The sequence below is a fragment of the Harmonia axyridis genome, chromosome 3, assembly GCF_914767665.1.
Source record: "Harmonia axyridis chromosome 3, icHarAxyr1.1, whole genome shotgun sequence".
NCBI lineage: Eukaryota > Metazoa > Arthropoda > Insecta > Coleoptera > Coccinellidae > Harmonia > Harmonia axyridis.
The window spans coordinates 49,342,599-49,365,426 of record NC_059503.1 but is presented as its reverse complement, the minus strand read 5'-3'; the positions used below and the strand labels follow the sequence as shown (position 1 = coordinate 49,365,426).

General features: G+C 34.0%; 2 protein-coding genes across 2 annotated transcripts in view; one reads left to right on the top strand and one right to left on the bottom strand.

The window, feature by feature from the left end:
• The window catches only part of LOC123675387, a 34,828-nt gene extending 12,000 nt beyond the window's left edge, over positions 1-22,828 (top strand). Inside the window, exon 3 of the mRNA XM_045610739.1 lies at positions 22,438-22,828. Within this exon, the coding sequence (XP_045466695.1) occupies positions 22,438-22,782 (345 nt within the window). The 3' untranslated portion in view covers positions 22,783-22,828. The remainder of the gene's footprint in view (positions 1-22,437) is intronic.
• On the bottom strand, positions 13,011-13,510 carry LOC123675064 (histone H2A-like). Its single transcript, XM_045610308.1, has one exon. It carries the CDS (start codon positions 13,477-13,479, stop codon positions 13,105-13,107), a length of 375 nt encoding a protein of 124 aa, XP_045466264.1. The 5' UTR covers positions 13,480-13,510; the 3' UTR covers positions 13,011-13,104.

Here is a 22,828-nt window from a genome sequence, read left to right as displayed (position 1 = left end):
ATAAGCATCACTAAAAATTATGACTATACAAGAAACACCCTGTATCTCGAAAACAAAGCGTTTGCGGTCTCATGTTTATAGGACTTTTTTTTCTTAAAATTATCCTAAGGAATATTTTCCTTCGTAAATCCTTTTTAGGAAAACCCAGTATAAGGTGAGAACAATCGAATTGGTAATAAAAAAAAATATTGAGTAATTAAGATTCAACTTCGTTATCAAACTTTTTTCCCACATTACAGATATGAGTAAACGTTGTTGTAAAAAAAAATTTTGTTCGAGAATCCCCCCCCCCAAGAAAAAGAAAGATCTCCGTCCTTGGTTTCCAGATTCCTCGTCATTGCTCGTTGCGAGGCGTATACTTGAAAACCGAGTTGTGATCTTTCGAATTATTATGTGTGCTCCAATTATTTTTTCTCTTGATATTTTTGGGCGCCCCTGCAGACCTTGCGCCCGTGACAAGTGCACCTTTGCCACGCCCTAGATACGGCACTGGTATTGCCTATTACCCTAACTGAATCAGGGATGTAATGTATTTCACAAAGACGAAAAACAACACTTCGAATTACGTGTGTTAAAGTTGTTTACACATTTAACATATGGAAATTTCCTACGATTCTGCGTTCGAAACTAGTTACTGACAAAGGCTAAGTGTTTTCAGCGGAACAGATGTTTTTAATCTCATTTAGTTTTCGAAGCTTTGCATGCCTTACCGCCCTTTGTATCAAGGCACTTAAACATGAGCCCGCAAACGCTTTGGTTTCGAGATACAGGGTGTTTCTTGTAGTGCTACTTTTTGTGATGCTTAACCAGTTTATCGAATCTTTATTAATCTTCGCTACACAGTTGGTAAATAAGTATCAAAACTTATAATTAATTTATTCATCACAGCTACCTAACTGGATCTTTATAATCATTTGGATTTTCCTGAGAATTGCTATAGAGAGCTGTTTGAATTTTTTTCTCGAAATCGATTGCAAATACGACAAAACTATAACAAACCAAAGTGTAGTACTGAACAAGAGTTTCTTTTTATTTTTTTTAAACTTCCAGTGGTTCACAAAATAGCCTAATTTACATTTTCTTGATATCTCTTTTTGTTAAAAAGTTATTACCATCGGAACACCTTACCCCGGGAACTTCCAGCCCCACTCTCCCCTAATCTCATACCGCCAGTACGTGAAAAATGCAAATCGAATATGAATTCTAACATATGAGTTTAGCAATAAAGAGTTCTAATAATAATAACATAAGATTCTACGGATAGAAAATACATTCGGAAAGATGAGTATGATATGGGTTCTTTGGTTTTTTCAATGAAATAAATTCTACGAAAGTAAGAAAGATAATGGAAAATAAAAAATATATACCTGTATAGCTATAATGGGTTCATATACCTGTATACCTGTAATGGGTCTATGTAGATTGTAGTGTCCCAGCGCAGGTTTTACTGCGTCTACTTAAAGATCTATTGTATTTTGTACGTTGTCATGGAATAGAACTAATTGCTGGATTTTCCAAACGACAATTTGATTATAAAAATATAAGTAACCATTTTTTCGGTAAAACCAGGGTACTCTCGACTTTCCAAGAATAACGAACATTTTTACATTTATCCATCAGATAACAGTAAACTGTGTTCAGTATTACCTGTTCATTCAATAAATCTGTTGAATAATTATGCATATTTTTCTGCTATGGAAATTGATGGCATGGTGGCTATGTTGGAATATCGTGATATTGATGGAGATTCTGTGCCAGTTTTAATGGCATTCAAACATGGATTGGAGGAAGAAAGTCTAGATGACTTTAATAGCAAAATATTATTTATGACAATTCCATCTTTTTTCAATTGTGAAATGCTCATTATTTTTTAAACCACCGGAAATATATTTATTTATTTAAAGATATCAACAAAGTTCCAGTCATAGGTGGCTAGGTTTTTTGAGTGGAATCTGGAATATTCGAATAAGTATTAACTAAATAATCATTGAATATTCACTTAATATTCATTGAATGATCAGTTATTATGTCATAAGAGCATATATAATATTCGATTAAACACTGAGACACGAGAGTGCAACTCGTGTGGTGTTTCCCGAAATACGACGAGATGAAAAGGTCCGCATAATCGAAATATATAGTCTACACTCTGGTATTCGTTATGATTATATCACGAAAAATAATTTCAATTTCTTATTTATTAATGGACCTATAACCAAAGCGCTGCCTTTTAAAAAATTCAATGACATTTCAGTTAGCTTGACTTTTTTTTTTTTGGGCGAACGTCCAAGTACGTTACTATGGAAATAATCACAATCTGACAGGAGGCGAAACACCAAAACGATTATACCAAGTCGTCATAGGTGTATTTACTTATCAAAACGCCGGAATAGGGTGATAAATTAGTTTGAATAGAGCCTAAAATTATTATGTTATTTAAATTATTCTGAGGAGTATAGTTACGATTGGGTTCCGCTAGCTCAACCGTAAAGCTCGCAGAACCCGCGATTTCTCCGACAATTCAAGAAAAAAAAATTTTTGAATAAGGTAATAATAAATAAGCCTACAAAATCAAAATAAAAATCAAAAATTCGAAAGTCTTTCTGCTAGCTTAACGAGGGTGCACCTTCTCCCCACAAGATATTTAACTTGAATTTGGCATAGATATTCCAATTTAAAGTTTTTGTGATATTTTTTCTGGAAGAGTGCCCGCTTCTTTTCACCAGACCTTTTGGATGAACCACTGGTTGTTTAGAAAAATGTGAAAAGAATCTCTGGTCCAGAACTACACTTAACGGTTTCTTGTCAAACAAATTTTCAGAAATCCCAAGGAAAATTCAAATTATTATAGGATTCAGTGATAAATAATTAATTATAATTTTTGGTATTTATTTATCCAATCTGTAGAGAGGATCAATAAGAGATTCGATAAAATGTTATATGCATCACAAAAAAGTAGGACTACAAGAAACGTAGGTACCCTGTATCCAGAAAACATAGCATTTGCGGGCCCATGTATAGTACATTTGCTCCTTAAAATTATTCAGGGAATTTATCATTTTTCTTCGCACCTCCAATTTAGGAACAATCGAATGGTATGAACAATCGAATTAGAAAAATTCTATTTTAATTTTTGCTTCAAACTTCATTATCGAACTTTTTCTCACATTACAGATATGAGTAAACGTCGTCGTCAACAATTTTTTTTTGATACGCACATTTATCTGGTTATCTAGAACTTCAAATATATCCTTTTCAGAATTTCTAGATGCTTTAACTGTTCCAAAACTTAGAAAGTTTGCGACATACTTCCAAAATATCTTCTCCCTCATCGGAGTTGAATGTGGATATTTTTAATTGAATGTTCGACAAGATCCAAAATTTCATTAATTGAATAGCGGAGATTCACATGGGCGCCCGCAGGGGGGGGCCATGGCCCCCCCTGAGATTTTGATTTCCTCATTTTTCAGCACAACACCCTCAATATAACTTTATCAATCCAAAGAGCAAAGAAAAAAGGAAAGTAATGGATTCACAACAATTTTCCGGTTTTCAATGACAATCAAGGACACCTTATCGTTTTTCAATAATTTTCATTTTGCCCCCCCTGAGAAAAATTTCTGCGGGCGCCCATGGAGATTCAGTTCGTGAAATTATATTGCACTACTTTCAATAATGAATACACCTGTCACTTGTGAAAAAATTACATAGTTTAATTTCTATGCTATAGAATATTTATTTGAAACGCACCCTAAAAACACATTAGATGGAATTAACCCTACGTATAAATAAATAGATAACATTGATTGATAAAATCTCGAATGACTTTTAAATTATTGAATTTGGGAGCATAATAATGCTGGAACAGTACCCGCTTCATTCAATATATACTTGCGCAGAATTACCCCATCCCATGCGCGATATTATCCCAGCACATGGGGAATTTCGCGCAATGACATTATTATTTCAGATTTTTAATATATTCTCAAAGCGATTCGTCAAATAAATGCAAAATTTCGAAGTTAAATTGTGAAAGTTTGCATTTACATAGGAAACATTTTTGAAACCTTTTCCGTTAGGTGCGCGAAATTCCCCCGTTCTCCCCTACTCAATAGATAAATAATAATGATACTTCCGTACACCGTTCTCTGAAACGATTCGTATCAAAGTTGGTATAAATTAAAATCCGATTGTCAAACAGTATTAATATTAGGGAGAAAAGTCTCACAATTAGACATTAGTAGGAAATCGGAGAAATTAAAGTAGAGGCGTAGGGAATAAAATTCCAGTCCTTATTTATTTATTTATTTATTTATTTATTACAAATTATTATTATTATTATTATACCTAAAATGAACATCTGAGTCATTATTAATATTCCTACCCCTGATTTTCGATTATGTGAAAAAAGACCTTTTCTCGGAAATTCTATGGGAACTATTTGTAATATTGTTAATGTCAACTTTCAAAGAAAAAGATGGTCATTTAGCTATTGTATAGGTAGCGTTTATTATTGCATTCAAAGGATTTCAGACATGTTTTATTATATACATAGGAAAGGTTGATTTCACTTTTATATGGGTATCTTCGATTCTGAGAAGCTACCAACTTTATCTATTCAAAATATCTGCTCATTAATAACGAATTTGCCTTCTGAAAGACAGGACCTACAAATCCTTTTGTTCGAGTAATAACCAGAGGGCCAAGGGCGTAGAAATGAGAGGATACTCGGGGTAATTACTTCCCCCCCCCCAAGATTTACAAAATATAGAATTTCAGTTTATTATCGCTTTCAAGATGATTACTTTTATTGCTCTGCGAGCACGTCTATGTCCGAAATTTATTATTTTCCTTTATCTACCCGCTTTCGTCGGCGTCCCCTCAGAGGAATATAAATGACTTATCATATTTCAAAATGAAAACAATCTTAACGCGTGACACCACATTTTGCTAAATTCACTATTTGAAGGAAACCTATAAATGTAAGCATTGAATTGAGTTTTACGATATCGCGCAAATACTACACCATAGACGAGATATATTCTATATGTAGAATTACAAGGAACACCCTGTATCTTGAAAACAAAGCGATTGCGGTACCTCCAATTTAGGAACACCCTGTATAAGGGTTGATGATCGAATCGGTAATCAAAAAATTGCTATTATTTTGAGTAATGTTTGCTTCGAACTTCGTTATCGAACCTTTCTTTCTCACATTACAGGTATGAGTAAACGTTGTCGTCGAAAAATGTTTTCGATTTTTTTTCGGTCTATCATATCAGTTCATTTACATATATGTATTATTTCGCGTTATGAACTATTTTGTGTTATCGTTCGAGAAAAACAGACAAATCTGCAACATAAAAATTCCTTTTTTTTTCATTTCGCAAGCTTATAATTATGATGATAATCTTGAGCAAATTTTTGTGATATAAATAAAAATTTTTTTTTATCAAACACGAAAAGCACGGAAGTTCGTTAGGAAAGATATACCTACAGGAGGTATATTTACCCCTAATATCCAGAGGGAAAGGTCATAAAAAAAGGTTATTTTTGAAAACATTTCTTCCCAGAAAAGGCGAGCGGCATTTTCAAAGAAGTGAATAACAACAATCGTAAAACCCACTAGAGTATTAGACCAGATGTAACCATTCACCAAATATTTTGCAGCAGAAAACGGTTCATTTCAATTATGTGCGTTGAGCTGATAAGTGAGTTTTAGGTGCGTCGTTATGTGAATATAATAATTCTTCATTCTACGCAGTGTTCGGAAAATAATACATAGGTTATTTTAATAAAACTGTATGAATCATTCGATGACGCTATTGAAGGTGAATAGGTAGGTCATGTAATCTGTATGTACCTATTTATCGATTAAATATTAATTTCATCAGATTTGTGGTCGATTCTAGATTTATAAAACTAGCAAACTAGAATTCTGTTCGAATCTGAAGGAATCGTTATAAGGATATAACGATCCCCCAAGATGACTCATCATTCGAAGCACTCATTGAAAAGTACATTGTTAGTGGATATCAGACGATTCATTAATAATGAAATTCCATAACATGAAGCAATATCTATATGACATATTTAATTATCAATTGCTCCACTGATCATATTTTTGTACAGTATCGTCACAGTTATTACATCAACCCATAGAAGTACAGTGCATCCCATTTTGGGTGAGACAGCCAGGTTTCTCGCTTGTTATTTAAGATAGAGCCTTGCGGATTTCACGTTCCTGTCCTACTTTTTCGTGAAACTCAAGTTGGTCGAATCAGATTCTGTATAACTGTTTCCGTTCAAAAGATACAGGGTGATTTTGGAAATTTATACTTTTCGGACCCCTTCTTTATCTCCGAAATTATGAGAAACAATGCTGAGCTGAAAACTACGTCTGAATCAGAATTTTGCGTAGAATCCAGTGGCGTACTCAATATTTTTTTTCGGGGTATGGTTTTGAAGATTCAACACAAACCTATATTTTTTTTAATGGAACACCCTATATATCATTACTTCGTTGAATTCGTTATTTTTTTCCCTTCAAAATGATACATGATACTATGTAGGTAGGATGTTCAGAAATGTTAAAAAAACACTAAAACGTCAAATAATGATGATTTTTCTGTAAATGGGCCATGAATTTTCTATGTTTCAATAAGAGGATTATCACTTTCGATTTTTAAAAATAGTAGGTCATTGATGACACAAACATCCTTGTTGTTATTATGGCTACTATGCATTCGGGAGCATTGTTTTATCAAGTAGGCATTGGAGGGAAAAAACCAATCTGATCTAGCTGTCATCGCTATAAATTATTGTTATTATTATTGATTCTTCTTTTCTATGGAAAATCCATTGCCCATTAACAAAAAATCATCATTATTTGATGTTTTAGTGTTTTTTTAACATTTCTGAACATCCTACCCACATAGTGTCATATATCATTTTGAAGGGAAAAAAATAACGAATTCAACGAAGTAACGATACACATAGTGTTCCATTTAAAAAAACATAAGTTTGTGTTGAATCTTCTAAACCATACCCCGAAAAAAAATAATGAGTACGCCACTGGATTCTACGCAGAATTCTGATTCAGAAGTAGTTTTTACCTCAGCATTATTTCTAATAACTTCGGAGATAAAGAAGGGGTCCGAAAAGTATCAATTTCCAAAATCACCCTGTATCTCTTGAACGGAAACAGTTATGCACAATCTGATTAGACCAACTTGAGTTTCACGAAAAAGTAGGACAGGAACGTGAAAACCGCAAGGCTCTATCTTAAATAACAAGCGAGAAACCTGGCAGTCTCACCCAAAATGGGATGCACTGTACAGTGACTGTCTCTGCAGTGTGCAAACAAATATGCTCCGATAACGTTTCTGATTATTTTTCATTCAAATTAATTCAATCGTCATATTTCAAGCGCCATAAATTTTTTCAATTTTGAATCCGTTTTCTCTTCTTCATATCGCCAAATTGTACATATAACAAACTTTTGATGATGACCTTTATTGTTATCTTCATTTACTTCTGAAGATGTATAATTATTTTCTCTACAAATCTATTTTAGGACCTCAAAGTATCAACTTAGGTACATGTGTGCTCTAGCTTAATATTCTAACAGTTATCAGTCCATTTGATATCTGAAATTCATAAAAATTAACTTTCATATTGAATATTTGATATGATGCACCTCCAGCCCATAAACGTGTTGATGAACATCTAGAAGACAATACATATTTATTTTCTTTCCATAACATACTATTCTCGTCATTTCAGGTAAAATGACGAGAAATTGAAGGCTCAATTTTAATTAATATTTCATATTGTAAACTATCAGATGAGTCATTTTAGCTATTATTAGCAGTTAGCTATAGCTTTCCGCGTGGTGATGTCGGTTGTTGCCCGAAAACACATTGGGTCTTCCTGCTGAAACCACAAATGGATTGCTGGCTTCTGTTGTTGACTCTGTTTGTTTGTTGTTTCTTTCAAGTGTTGCACATCCTAACACTTGTTCACCGTACTGATGAGGGCCGAAAGCCCGAAACACGTGTCTACGGTTGGTATTTCTCTGAGAGGGACTGTCCTTATCCTTATGATTTATATATATATATATATATATATATATATATATATATATATATATATATATATATATATACCAACCCTATAAGGTGGAAGAAAGGAGAATATATATATATATATATATATATATATATATATATATATATGATAGTTCTGGATCACGGATATGGTTATTGTTAAAATCATTAATATTTTCCATACAAGAAACATTTGGGGAAGTTCTGGAATCATAGGGATGATGATAATTAATTTGATATTTCAGTAAAGGCCGAGGAACAGAATTTAACTTAAATCCAGTTGATTTTGAAGGAATATTATAATCGCAAGTAAGAGGGCTTTCAGATATATTAGTACATTGAAATACGATATGAGGAAAAACCCAGTCTAATTATGTTCTAAATTTAGTTTCTCATGGATTACCTGAAACCTAAAACAGAACTTGTAATAAGCGACAATAAAAACTACTTGATCTGTTCATTGCTACCATACATGCATTACAAACACAATTAATTGTTGGCTGTTCAATCAAATACCTATTTATTGGAAACCTCGAACGCTGATTGGCTTGTTATGAGAATAAAATTTTTACATCGTGATACGTATACCGTGTAATGCTGAGTGACTGTGACGTCACATCCGTTGCCAGTGTTAGCACTAGCGGTTTCACCCCCCTGCTCTAAAGGCTGTCGTGTAACTTTGCCAAACCCCTCATTTGTAAGAATAACCCTTTTTACAGTCGCGGTTTTTGTTGCGCGTGTCACAGTATTGTTTCGCTATTTTGATCCACTCTGCTTATGTAATTGAAAGATTTGCGCGAGAATAAGTTATTATGATTCGATTTTCTAACGTTTCCATATCACATTCATTCTCAATTTCAGAAGTTCATCGCACCTGCGCCAACTCAGGAGATGGCAATAATCAAAGCAACCTGTTTTAATATGCACTGAAGGAATTCAGAAGTTACCTCACTAGGGAGACATTCTACAGGAGCATCGTTCAGAAATTTTTATTGCTCCGGAAGGAACACTTGACTTATTCGCTTTGTATCCAACATTCTGCCTTTTCAAGTATCTATGCTCGCTATTTAGCATAATGCACTGGACTTATTTCATCTTCACTCGCACACCAGTTTATAAAAGCTTCGTACGCTTTTCTGATAGCTACTCGAAGTTCTGGTGACGTGGATTCAAATTCACAGTCGAACATTATCCGTTGAAATCGGCGATAATTTAATTAATGACTCAACTGTCGTCAGTATTATCAAAACTTGATTATTGGTGTGATAGATCGTTAAAACTGTTCAAGTATTCTAATGAAAAGTGTTTTTGGCCACAATGGAACGTATGTTCAAAGGGAAAATTAACAATCCGCTGAAGTTTACGGTTCTTAGTGACAAATTGTAGTTTAGTTATAAGTAGATTATAACGATATACTGTGATTGGTAGGTGTTACGATTAACCTATAATGTGGTAGGTAGTGGAGGTAGTTTGAGCCCCCCTCCCCAGGGACATGTTTTGCTATATATAGTTAGTAGCCTAACGTTTCTGAAGATCACATCGTTGGCGAAACGATTCGAGTGTGGTTCTACATAATTCATCAATCGTGAAACATTTTCATCATTCTCTACCTCGTTGAATTTTTCATATCGGGATGATATAAAATCATCCCGCGTGCTTTCAATTCCCGGATCCCAATTAACCGTAAAAAAATTTCCTTTTGTAGGTAAGATATCATTCACTTTACGCATTTTCAATTAGGTGTTCATGTTGTTAAGTTACGACTTTTATTCCTAGATTGTCGAACTTGTCGGATTGTCGGATTCTTCAGCAAGTAGAATTTTTGCAGCTTTTCGTCGATACATTTTCCTTACTACAACACGAACCCTAGCATTTTTCAAACCACGGGAGCGTTATTGATAGGTGTAGCATTCCTACCTGTTTGTGTGAGTTCGAGGTATAGCGAAAGATGGTAAGTTCGCGAGTGAACAAGTGAACAATTGGTGGCTTCATTCGGAAACTCCCGCATTATTCGTCGATTTTATATTCGCTCGAACGCATTATGTTAGAGCTTTTCTACACCGCCCTTGAAAACCGAAAGTTGGAGCTGAAATACAGGGTGTTTCCTAAACATGCGGCAAAAATTCAGGGGGTTGTTCCTTGGACTATTCTAAGAATATTTTGTCCTTTGATGATTTTTGAAAAACCTATTTGTTTCGAAGATATAGGGGAAACAAAATTTCAGATAACATTTTATTATGAAAAATTACATGAAAATTCAACTCAACCTACAAAAACTGTTGAAAATGACCACCTCTAGCCAGCATACAAGCATCCAATCTTCTCCTCATTGACTGTCGAACCCTTTCAAAAACACCAGGATCATTTCTTATTAAGTTACACCCAGCAATGATCCGATTTCGCAAGTCTTCCACATTTTCTACTGGAGTGGTATAAACTAATGATTTTAGATGGCCCCATAGGAAATAATCTAAGGGGTTTAAGTCCGGGGAACGAGCAGGCCATAAATGAGGTCCACCTCTTCCAATCCAAATTATTATTAATTATTGAACTATTATTAATTTTAAAAATATGAAAAATGTTGTTCGCCCTGTATCTTCGAAACAAAGAGGTTTTTCAAAAATCATCCAAGGACAAAACATGCTTAAAATAGTCCAAGGAACAACCCCCTGAATTTTTGCCGTATGTTTAGGAAACACCCTGTATATCCCGCACCAAGGGCCCTGTGGAGAGGCTATGTTTTCTAACCTGACGCCCATCAGGTAAGTTATAATGTTAACCACAATTTTAGACTTTAGTATCATTTTCATATGTTTCGCTGTCGCTTATACAGTCCACCATTTCTCCACTAATTTAATGAACAATCGGACTCGACTTACCTGTTGCAACCTCGTAGTATAGTTATTTTTTATTGAGTTTGATTTCATTATCTTTTACTTTTGTTTTATTTCATTTTCAAAAGATGAAAGCACCAATTAACATAGCCCCATTAGTTGACATAACTATTGAATAATACAAAATAAATAAATTGTAGCTCGAAAGTAACTCCGAAATCCATCGTTGCCACCGGTACGATAATTATCGAATTATACGATAATTTATTCGATTCGATAAATCGAAGTTTGAAGGTCTAGTTAACTAGAATAAGTCCTTTCCTACTGTTCATAGTGGGGGACTGTTTTACAAATTTGTTCATTTTTATTCGAAAATAGACCATTATTCAGAACAACCGATTTCGTAAATTTCTTACCTGATCTCCCACTGTATTATATTATGTCTTTCGACCCGATTATCTCGTCGGTGGGTTGCGATCGACCCGGGTCTAATAGCTACCTAAGCCACTGTATATAGGGTAAATGCACTGGTTAGCCGACCGTCAGTGTCTCTCGACTCGACCATTCCGTGATTTGAGATAAAATAATAATAAAATATATCTTGTAGTGTAAAATATTTCCGCCGTACGTGTTTTCTCGACCATTGCTACCCTTTCAAGATAGTTTGCATAGAAGGGGTATAGGTCAAAGTTTTCGCGCTGAAATAGTATATTGTGCAACAAGTGGGGAAAGTCCAACTTTTCTCGCGAGTTCACACGAGCGAGAAAAGGACATTCTCCACATGTTGCACACTGTACTTTTCCTACAACTGCACAAATTTCAATAATTCAAGTAATGGACTTGATTCAAATTAAAATGGCCTTCGTTGACAGTATGCGCGAATTTATTGCGTTTCCATAGAAACGACTCAAAAGCCCAATTACATTGGTCTACCCAGCGAGGTGTGGGCAAAGTGCTGTGAGAAATAATATTTCCCACAGTATGAGCAATACATAGTTTTGAAATTGAGTAAGCTATGAAGAATACGCTACTTTTCATAGCAGTTGTGGGAAAATGTATATTATTCGACAGTCGCGAACTGGTATTGGAAAATTTTTACCTTTTATTTCTCGACCAAAGTGGTCGACAACCAATATGTAATTTCAATAATTGTTTATTTCAACCGATATATTTCTGTCGGATCATGTTCGTTTTTTTTTTTTAATATTAGTTTGCGACCACTGAATTAACGTTGAAACATACTTATTCTACCTTTCATTTATTCTCGGTCGAGAACCAATTTGATTGTATAGTATATACAAAGCCACTTGAACTAGTCCATAAAAACGCTCGGCCAGATGTCTCTTTGAAATGGAAACCGCGATCCGCTAAATACCGGGGGTTTATTCGAAAGTATTGTTAGGCAATAAATTCACTGGCCCCAAAGGAATTTCTGGAAACTTGGACAACCCTTGAACATATAATTGAAATATTCTGGCTTCCTCCAAGTGACTTTGGATATACTATACTTAATTCTCGACCACTTGTGGTCGGTGTTTTATATACTCATTAGTTTCTGAAAAGATATTAAGAACAAAATAACCAAATAATATTATTTAATATGAGTTCCTATTTTGAAATACTTATAGAAAATGAAAACTTTTGCAGAATAATTTTTTTACGTTCCCAGTGTTTCTTACTCAATTACCTCATCTGAAATCCATCTGATTGATATAAATATAAAATTTTTAAGTGAAGACGAGAAGTGAGCAGCCACTATTATTAGTGGTCGAAAACAAACAAAAAAATGGTCGAGAACTCTGCGGCATGGTCGTGACCCGAATGTTATTCAGATTTTCTCTGTTTTCACATTTCGAAGGTTGAATGCGAAGAGAACGTTTGAAATTATATGACAAATTATTTAAAACTAGCCAAAGAATCGATGAACATCAACACCTTTAAAATTAGTTTATGATTAGTTTATGTGTGAAAAAGTCGTACCCGAAATCGATGTTTTTGTTAATTTGGTCGAAAATCAGAGCATTTACCCTACTTACGAATGTCAGTAGGACCGTGAAATTGTCGCAATTTTATTATACCCAAAGTGATCAGATGATAAAAAAATCTTTTCAATGAGGAAATATTGTGGCCCTGAAAAGGGCCGTTTCACATACAGATTGTATTTATGATTTCTTTTCTGTCTTCTTTGGCAAGAGGACGGCTTGGATATTCGGTAAAACACCACCTTGAGCGATAGTTACTCCCGATAGCAATTTGTTCAACTCTTCGTCGTTTCTGATTGCCAGCTGAAGATGTCTGGGAATAATTTTGGTTTTCTTGTTGTCACGTGCTGCGTTACCGGCCAATTCCAAAACTTCGGCGGCTAGATATTCCATAACAGCGGCTAGATAGACGGGTGCTCCAGCTCCAACTCGTTCAGCATAATTTCCTTTGCGTAATAAACGATGAATACGACCAACTGGAAATTGTAATCCAGCTCGGTTGGAACGAGACTTTGCCTTACCCTTAACTTTTCCACCTTTACCGCGACCAGACATTATAATATAATACGGGAATATGGGAGAGTAAAACGATTGTTGGGCTTTGATAATTCCTCGAAAATGTCCTCGTATACATATATATATACTCGCGGTTTCGACTAATCAGCGTAGTACGTTCCATACTCTGAATGAGGTAGGGCTTAGTATACTAATTTCATACATTGAATGCCATTGATTGCCATCCATAGAGTTTGAATTATTATTTGTTTTTTGTTTGTTTTTTTATTTGCATACAGTCCCAATATATTTGATAATTGGTTCCGCAAACAGCTAGAAATTAACAGGAAGAAAAATACAATCGCACAGTTGACTATGCAGGTTTAGTCATTTCATTTGAATCTTTCACTTAATGAAACATTCGTCTGTAATATATAAATCATCTAGTGCTGCGATCACTATTCTGTAAATGACATCTATCATCTGCGTATAGAGCTAGCATATTCCTTGACCTTTTTGGGGCGTTGCATATGCAGATGTTGTTGATTTTGGGCTTAGAACTGAACCTTGAGGCACTCCTGCTTCCATTTGTCTGGTGGGGATATTACGTCGTCTATTTTAACATAAAAACTCTTCAGAATCCGAATAGCTCGAGCGTTCTATCAGATACGGATCAAAATAATGATTTTGACTAATTTATTCGGTGTGATGTCATTTTGATGATGACATCAGCATATTGGATTCCCTTCACTTCTAGGTACTGTTGTTGCCTAGTGATACCGGCAGCTAGATAGGTCAGGAGAGGAGTTTTTTTTCATCTTTCGTAGAAGTAGATTGTGTGATATTAACTACGTCCTTTGGGGAGACCTCTGATTGCTTACGGGCTCTAGAGTTTCCGTTAATTGAAGAACACGTAATGATTGTAACAGCATGATATATGTAATCTTTTAGCGTTAGTTACTCTGAGAAATACAGAGTTGAAAATTACTACACAGCAGAAAGGATGCCCCAAGAATAGGATCGAAAGAACAGCTAGTAGACATCCTAATTAGGAAAAAATCTGGGTAAATCTTTTTACGACATACATATTTAAATTTTGAGAATATACAAGATCCGACCCCAATTAAAATAAACTTCCTGGAGTATGCGACTGGAGAACTATGATATCATCTAACATATAAGATCCCCAATTAATGGGGGCCATTTCTATCGAGACTCCTCCACCCCTACTCAACTCTATCTATAAACAACTGAACGGCTACTGAAACGAAAAAAAAAGGTTTCAATATCAGAGGCAACAATCTACACAACAGTTGTAGAATCTATTTTAACTTATGGCTGTGAATGCTGGCAACTTCCAGAAAAAAAAGACCATAGACAAATTAGAGATGGACATTTCGATAAGATCTTGTAGAGTTTCCAGATTGCAACATATCAGGAACGAAGAGATAAGAAGGGAAACTGGGCGGGATTTTACAACGGTAGAACGCATGGAAACTAAACAGTTACTGATATTATTTATATATATATATATATATATATATATATATATATATATATATATATATATATATATAAATCGAGGTGTATGTTTGGTTGTCTCGTCTTGAATCATGATTTTCTTTGTTGGTTGAAATATACTATATATATATATATATATACTATATATATATATATATATATATACTATATATATATATATATATATATATATATATATATATATATATATATATATATATATATATATATATATATATAATGCAGTACTCTTACTGCTCTTGCCGGATGTAAGCATGAGTTGTTTTTGTAGCTTTCCAACTCTGATTTTGTAATTTGTGTGATTTTAGCCTCCTGAAGAAGAACCGCACCTTGGTTCGAAATATAGATGAACAGACGATAGATTGTTGATCATTGATATATATATATATATATATATATATATATATATATATATATATATATATATATATATATATACAGGGTGAGTCTTTGACTTGTACATATATTTTAACCCAAGATTCCTGAGGTCAAAAGAAACACTTTTTTCCTTTACCATTTTTTCCGATTCGGCCCGGTTAAAAAGATACAGGCTGTTGAAAATCGTTAAAAAAATGTGATTTTCGGCTATATCTCGTAAATGGTTGTATCGAAGGAAATGATTTTTGAAATATAGCTTTTTTTTGATGTGATACATCTTCTCCGAACACCAGATTCCATACACATTCTTCTGTTTCTTTGTTATGAACATAACATACCATAAAAATACCAGAAATTCGAAGAAACCAACTCTTAATAGTAATTTGAACGTTCATTGAAGAATATTTGGCTAATTTGAAAAATAAAAGTATTCTTCATATTTTCTCGTACAAAGCGCCGTTTTCGAATAACTTGATCTTAAAAAAAAAAAATTATCTGTGAAATTCAAAAAATTGGGTACTTTGGCTGAATGCAACTCTGTTCTATTGTGGAAAAAAAAACCACAGAAATGAATATTTACTATGAAGTCATGTCTCAGATTTAAGAATTGAAGTACTAGCCAACTTAGTTTGAAAATGAAGTTATTTGAATAAGCTCACCTCAACTCCTCGATTTGATTAAAAATCACTGAGCTTTGGCACAGCTCTGATAATAAGAAGATACTTCACTAAAATCAACATTCTTTTTGAAAAGTCCAGATTATTCATAAAACCCATGTTTAAAAAAGTTTTCACAAAATAGTCCCATTATAATGACAACAATCAATATCCCACTAAAGACTGCTGCTATCGAACAATACTGTATTCTTCTTCGGCTCATTCAAACTCACATCGAAACATAGGACTAGGTACATACTAGACAAATTTTCATGTGATTGAGATTGAATACTTTTATTCTTTTGCTATTCCATAAATTCATCCTAAGAGCTTATGATTGACATACTTCCAAGAGGGCCATAATTGTTTTAATGTGAAAACAAATTAGGTGAGTTGAAAGAAACCAAATATTCTATTGTGGATATTTACATTGAATACTTCTCATTTATTTTCAATGCCAAAATCAAGATGAATTAAGTAGTAAAGTTGGCTATAATGTAGGTACACATTAACAACAAATTTGATTACAAGTGGAGTCTAACATTTTCCATTGATTACAGAGCCAGAATATTTTACATATTTCCATATTTTCATACTGATGGTTTCAAAAATATTGATGCATTTCAATATTTTTATGAGATAGTTGGAACAAATCAAATGCTTCATTTCATAACAAATATCTTATAACAATAACAGTGTAAACTGTAAACTGTAAATGAAAATTTTAGGTTAGAACTTAGAACATAGATTATTCGAACCGAACTGCTGTGTTTATATTTGGCATCACTCGAAATTTGAAATTCAAACTTAAAACCACAGATTACTATAGTCTGTGTTAGATCTTTCATAGATGAATATTATTTATTTGAGATTTTAAGGTTAATTCTTGCACGAAAAATAAACAACGATATCATATAAATGAAATATAATGAATGAATGGATATGAGTATCAGAGCTAATATGGGTGGTAGCGAGCTCAATTCGTTATAATTATCGAAAATGAAATAGAAATCAAGAGAAGAATATTTAATCTTTAGCGTCAACGAAATTGGAATAACTCATTTATTTGATTATAAACACTACTTTGTTCAACAAATGGAATGTTAAACGTGAGTTTATGATGGTTTTTCTAATTTAGTAGCTTATTTCCAAGGTTCAAGAGGTATATCTTATGCTTGAGAAAACTTCAGTGTTCCGGTTTTCAGGGGTGAATTAGCTCATTTTGAAAATTTAAAATGGCTATATCTTTTTAACAGGGCCGAATCGGAAAAAATGGTAAATGAAAAAAGTGTTTCTTTTGACCTCAAGAACCTTCGGTTAAAATATATGTACAAGTCAAAGACTCACCCTGTATATATATATATATATATATATATATATATATATATAATATAATATATATATAAAAAAAAAAATATATATATATACAGTAAGAGAATTATTTGCCGAATAAAGTAAGTAGGGGGTGATTTGGGTATCTAGGCAATTTGAAATGATCAACAATCTATCGTCTGTTCATCTATATTTCGAACCAAGGTGCGGTTCTTCTTCAGGATGCTAAAATTACAAAATCAAGAGTTGGAAAGCTGAAAAAACAACTCATGCTCACATCCGACAAGACAGTATTATCAATGCTAATAAGTATAGCAACAAAGGTCTTCTGCTCATAAAAATTATAAAAATTACAATAAACCAAAAAGAAAGGAAAGAAACGCTATCACAATGAATCTGTCAAAATTATAGGTTAACATTCACAGACAAGGGAACACAGAGAAAACAACAATGCAGGAAGTGACATAAAGTCATGTTTGTCTAGATGGCCTACGATCTAAGGATAATAAATAACTATATATAACACTTAAATTCTTTAAGTCAATCTTCTTATTAATATTATTTTCATTTTTGTTTATGAAACACATTTCAAATTTTGGTACTAGACTAAAGATAACCTCAACTTCGGTGGGAATTTGTGTAATAGTGAGATTGCAAAGCCAGACAGATTCATTGTGATAGCGTTTCTTTCCTTTCTTTTTGGTTTATTGTAATTTTTATAATTTTTATGAGCAGAAGACCTTTGTTGCTATACTTATTAGCATTGATAATACTGTCTTGTCGGATGTGAGCATGAGTTGTTTTTTCAGCTTTCCAACTCTTGATTTTGTAATTTTGTAATTTTAGCATCCTGAAGAAGAACCGCACCTTGGTTCGAAATATAGATGAACAGACGATAGATTGTTGATCATTTCAAATTGCCTAGATACCCAAATCACCCCTACTTATATATATATATATATATATATATATATATATATATATATATATATATTATAAGTGAATTTAAGAGTCTCAGGTATATTTAGATCAATGAGATAAGGGTTTATCGACTCAATGTTTGGAGGAATAAATAAAAAGATAAACTCTTTATTCTGTGCCAAGCTTTCGCATTTTTTTAATGCTTCTTCAGGGCTTCTAAAAGAATGTACAATAATTTTCACAATGAACAATCTAAAATATTTTTTACACATTGAACTTACCGAATGTGAGATTTTTGAAGTCACTAGCATCATGCTCAAACATTCGTCATTAAATAAAACTTACAGACTAGACAAAACAATACAAATACAATTATCAATGTAAATTAGCCGCATCGCAGTTTATAGAAATAAATGATTGATAAACTTGTTATTGTTGCTTTGTTTACGAAATAATTACAGGTTATGTTACAGCTCTCTGTGGATTTAGATGGGATGGGATGGGAACACAAAGTAAAGATCTAAATCCACAGAGAGCTGTAACATAACCTGTAATTATTTCGTAAACAAAGCAACAATAACAAGTTTATCAATCATTTATTTCTATAAACTGCGATGCGGCTAATTTACATTGATAATTGTATTTGTATTGTTTTGTCTAGTCTGTAAGTTTTATTTAATGACGAATGTTTGAGCATGATGCTAGTGACTTTAAAAATCTCACATTCGGTAAGTTCAATGTGTAAAAAATATTTTAGATTGTTCATTGTGAAAATTATTGTACATTCTTTTAGAAGCCCTGAAGAAGCATTAAAAAAATGCGAAAGCTTGTCACAGAATAAAGAGTTCATCTTTTTATTTATTCCTCCAAACATTGAGTCGATAAACCCTTATCTCATTGATCTATATATATATATATATATATATATATATATATATATATATTTTTTTTTTTGTTAACAATCACTGTTTGCAACAGGTTTATATATATATATATATATATATATATATATATATATATCTACTCACACCACGAATGGGCTGGTTGAGATGCATCTAACTGGGAACACAGCCAAACTTGGACTTCACGAAGATCTAATAGAGAAGGCGCAAAAGGAGATGATCTTGTGGACCACGAGAATTGTGAGAAGTTTCCTCAGAAGCAATTGAGTGTTGCCTTGTTCTGAGAGGAACCGGCAACCTCTAAGCCTTACCCTGCAACGGTATAAATATATATTTATATATATATATATATATATATATATATATATATATATATATATATATATATATATATATAGTAACAATTGAAAAGCAGGTAAATAACATTGAACCGAATATATATACATATATATATGATATTGGTGTGCAAAATTATCAGACATGGTATAGGAAGTTGACGAACATATTCGAATTATATTAGTATGGATTATTTCAAATTGATAAATCTACATGTCGTTAACGGTGAAATTAGAGATCAGACTATAATTATAAGTTTTAAAAATTTGTGGTTCTGAAAAGAACCGTTTGATATGCAACAACAATTCCTGCTTTATTTGGAACTGGTGTATTTTGTTACTGCTTTAGTTCCTTCGCTGACGGCGTGTTTTGCCAACTCACCGGGCAAGAGAAGGCGCACTGCTGTTTGAATTTCCCTGCTGGTTATTGTCGAACGTTTGTTGTAGTGAGCAAGTCTACTCGCCTCGGCGGCGATGCGTTCGAAAATATCATTAACGAAACTGTTCATGATGCTCATAGCCTTGCTTGAAATACCCGTATCCGGATGGACTTGTTTCAATACTTTATAAATGTAGATAGCGTAACTTTCCTTCCTCTTGCGTTTCTTCTTCTTGTCGCTTTTAGAAATGTTTTTTTGGGCCTTGCCAGCTTTCTTGGCAGCTTTTCCGCTAGTTTTAGGAGGATTCTTCAATCGATCAATCTGACGATAAGTGAAAACTAAAAAATTGGCTTCTCAGTGTAAACTTTTTATTTGAGATCGTACCACCTAAATTGACTCCACCTATTTAAGTTCGGGTATATACCCGAACCTACAAACTTCAAAAGAAAATAGAAGTTGGTCCCGGGTCATCTCCGACAAAACCATTTAGGAACCATAGCACTGCCTTTCACAACACTGCTGACGCATCACCTGAATAATCAACTGATGGACATTTCATCAAACCCGAAGAATTAAAGCTTAGCACAGAGTTCGATGGACTCTAGCAATGGCGAGTGTCTGCAAAAACTACCGCCATCTCATCGTCTATGGTATTCCAAACATGTCGCAAGCTAGATTGTTGTACATTAACCCTTACTGGTGATGGGATGTTATTTACAACTTGTATGCTCATTATCCTCTTCAAAATGTTATGAAACAGTCGGTGGAATGCTGATTAGAGAAGAGCGATATTTCACGAACTGTGATTTAATCACTGAGATCAGAATGTCACAGGTAGTCACGGTTCCGAAAAACGAATACAGAGCGTGACGGGATCACAGTTTGAACATTTCACAGATCTTTTCAGGGCATATCATCGTCCGTTGCAATCGTAAATTATGAAGGCAGCCTGATGTTTTTATTGCTTCGGAACCTTTTTCGACTAACATAATTGCATATTTTTATGACAATCCCAGCATCGTAGGCAACTTTGCATGCTGTAGGAAGTATTTTTGTAGAACTAGTTAAACAATAAATACTTGCTGCAAACTAATAACTACTGCATTACTGCATAATTGGTGGTGGCAATAAAATTCTAATTTTATGCTTATCTTTGATAAACAACCCCAAAGAAATTCTTTCTATATTGAAGTTGTCGACCGAAGCAATAAATGGTACTCTGTATTATAAAAAATAAACGAAAACACGTCAGCGACATAATAATAATAGGCGAAAGAATAATAACAGGCGAAAGACCAGCAATCTTTGGGCTTTCTTCACAAAAGTTGATGTAAATTATGCTACTTGTAATTTATGCAAGTTGAAATTATCTTTCAAAATCACCTCTTCAAATTTGAGGAAACATTTGAAAAGTCGATATCCTTCTGTTACGTTCCTAACTAAATCTGAAATAAGGAAAAGAGTTGAATATGTAAGAAAAATGGATGTTTTCATAACAATTTTGCTTTGAATGAGTGACCAATTCGAGTTGCAAATATAATCGAACCCAGGTTTGGGTGATTCATACAAATATTATTAACAAGCAACCTAAACAGTGATCACGTCACGCTTTAATTTCACTGATATCATAAAGTAACGTTCACGTTTCACAACGTGATCTAGAAATCACGGTATCGCTTCTCTCTAATGCTGGTCATCAGAATCTTTTGCAGTTGAATGATCGAATTGGAAATAAGACGGCATAATTTGCTTCCAGCTTAAAATAAGCTATTGCGCCAAGATATAGAGGATATCAAAAGACTGATATCCATAATCAAAATTGAAATTCGTAACGCATTTTGTTGGAAGAAATTAAGTAAGGTTATATTGCACTATTGATATCGGATCTTTAATTTGGGATACCTTATAAGAAAGCAATCAATTGTATAAATGTAAAAAAAAAGTTGTGGTTCTGAAAAGAACCGATTTTAAACTTTGTGAAAAAGATGCTTAAGCACGTTCGCCACGGATACGTCGAGCAAGTTGAATGTCCTTCGGCATAATGGTTACTCTCTTGGCGTGAATGGCACATAAATTTGTATCTTCGAATAGACCGACCAGATAAGCTTCGCTAGCTTCTTGAAGGGCCATCACGGCGGAGCTCTGGAAACGGAGATCGGTCTTGAAGTCTTGGGCAATTTCGCGCACTAACCTTTGGAAAGGAAGTTTGCGAATCAACAGCTCGGTACTTTTCTGATAACGACGGATCTCACGAAGAGCTACGGTACCTGGACGGTAACGATGAGGTTTTTTTACGCCACCTGTAGCGGGTGCACTTTTACGTGCCGCTTTTGTGGCAAGTTGCTTACGCGGTGCCTTTCCGCCAGTGGATTTTCTTGCCGTTTGCTTCGTACGGGCCATCTCGAGTATGGGTATAAACTAGTTGAGGTAAATCTTAGATTCATCTATTTATAGCGGAATAGGTAGGCGGTTCCACTGCACATTCTCGCAATATCATTGGTTGGTCGTGTAGATCTAGTGGTGGGGAAAACTGTGATGGTATAAAAGCCGTATTTTACGGTAAAACCTTTAGTTAATTCTTGTTATTGTAATCGTTAACGGAAAAATGACTGGCAGGGGCAAAGGTGGTAAGGGTTTGGGAAAAGGTGGCGCTAAGCGTCACAGGAAAGTTCTACGAGACAATATCCAAGGAATCACGAAGCCCGCTATCAGAAGATTGGCCCGCCGCGGAGGGGTGAAACGTATCTCTGGTTTGATTTACGAAGAAACTAGAGGTGTACTTAAGGTATTCCTAGAAAACGTTATTAGAGACGCTGTAACTTACACCGAACACGCAAAAAGGAAGACTGTAACAGCAATGGACGTCGTATATGCTTTGAAACGCCAAGGTCGTACGTTGTACGGTTTCGGAGGTTAAATTTCACCATCGAAATATTGCTATCGGTCCTTTTCAGGACCACAAA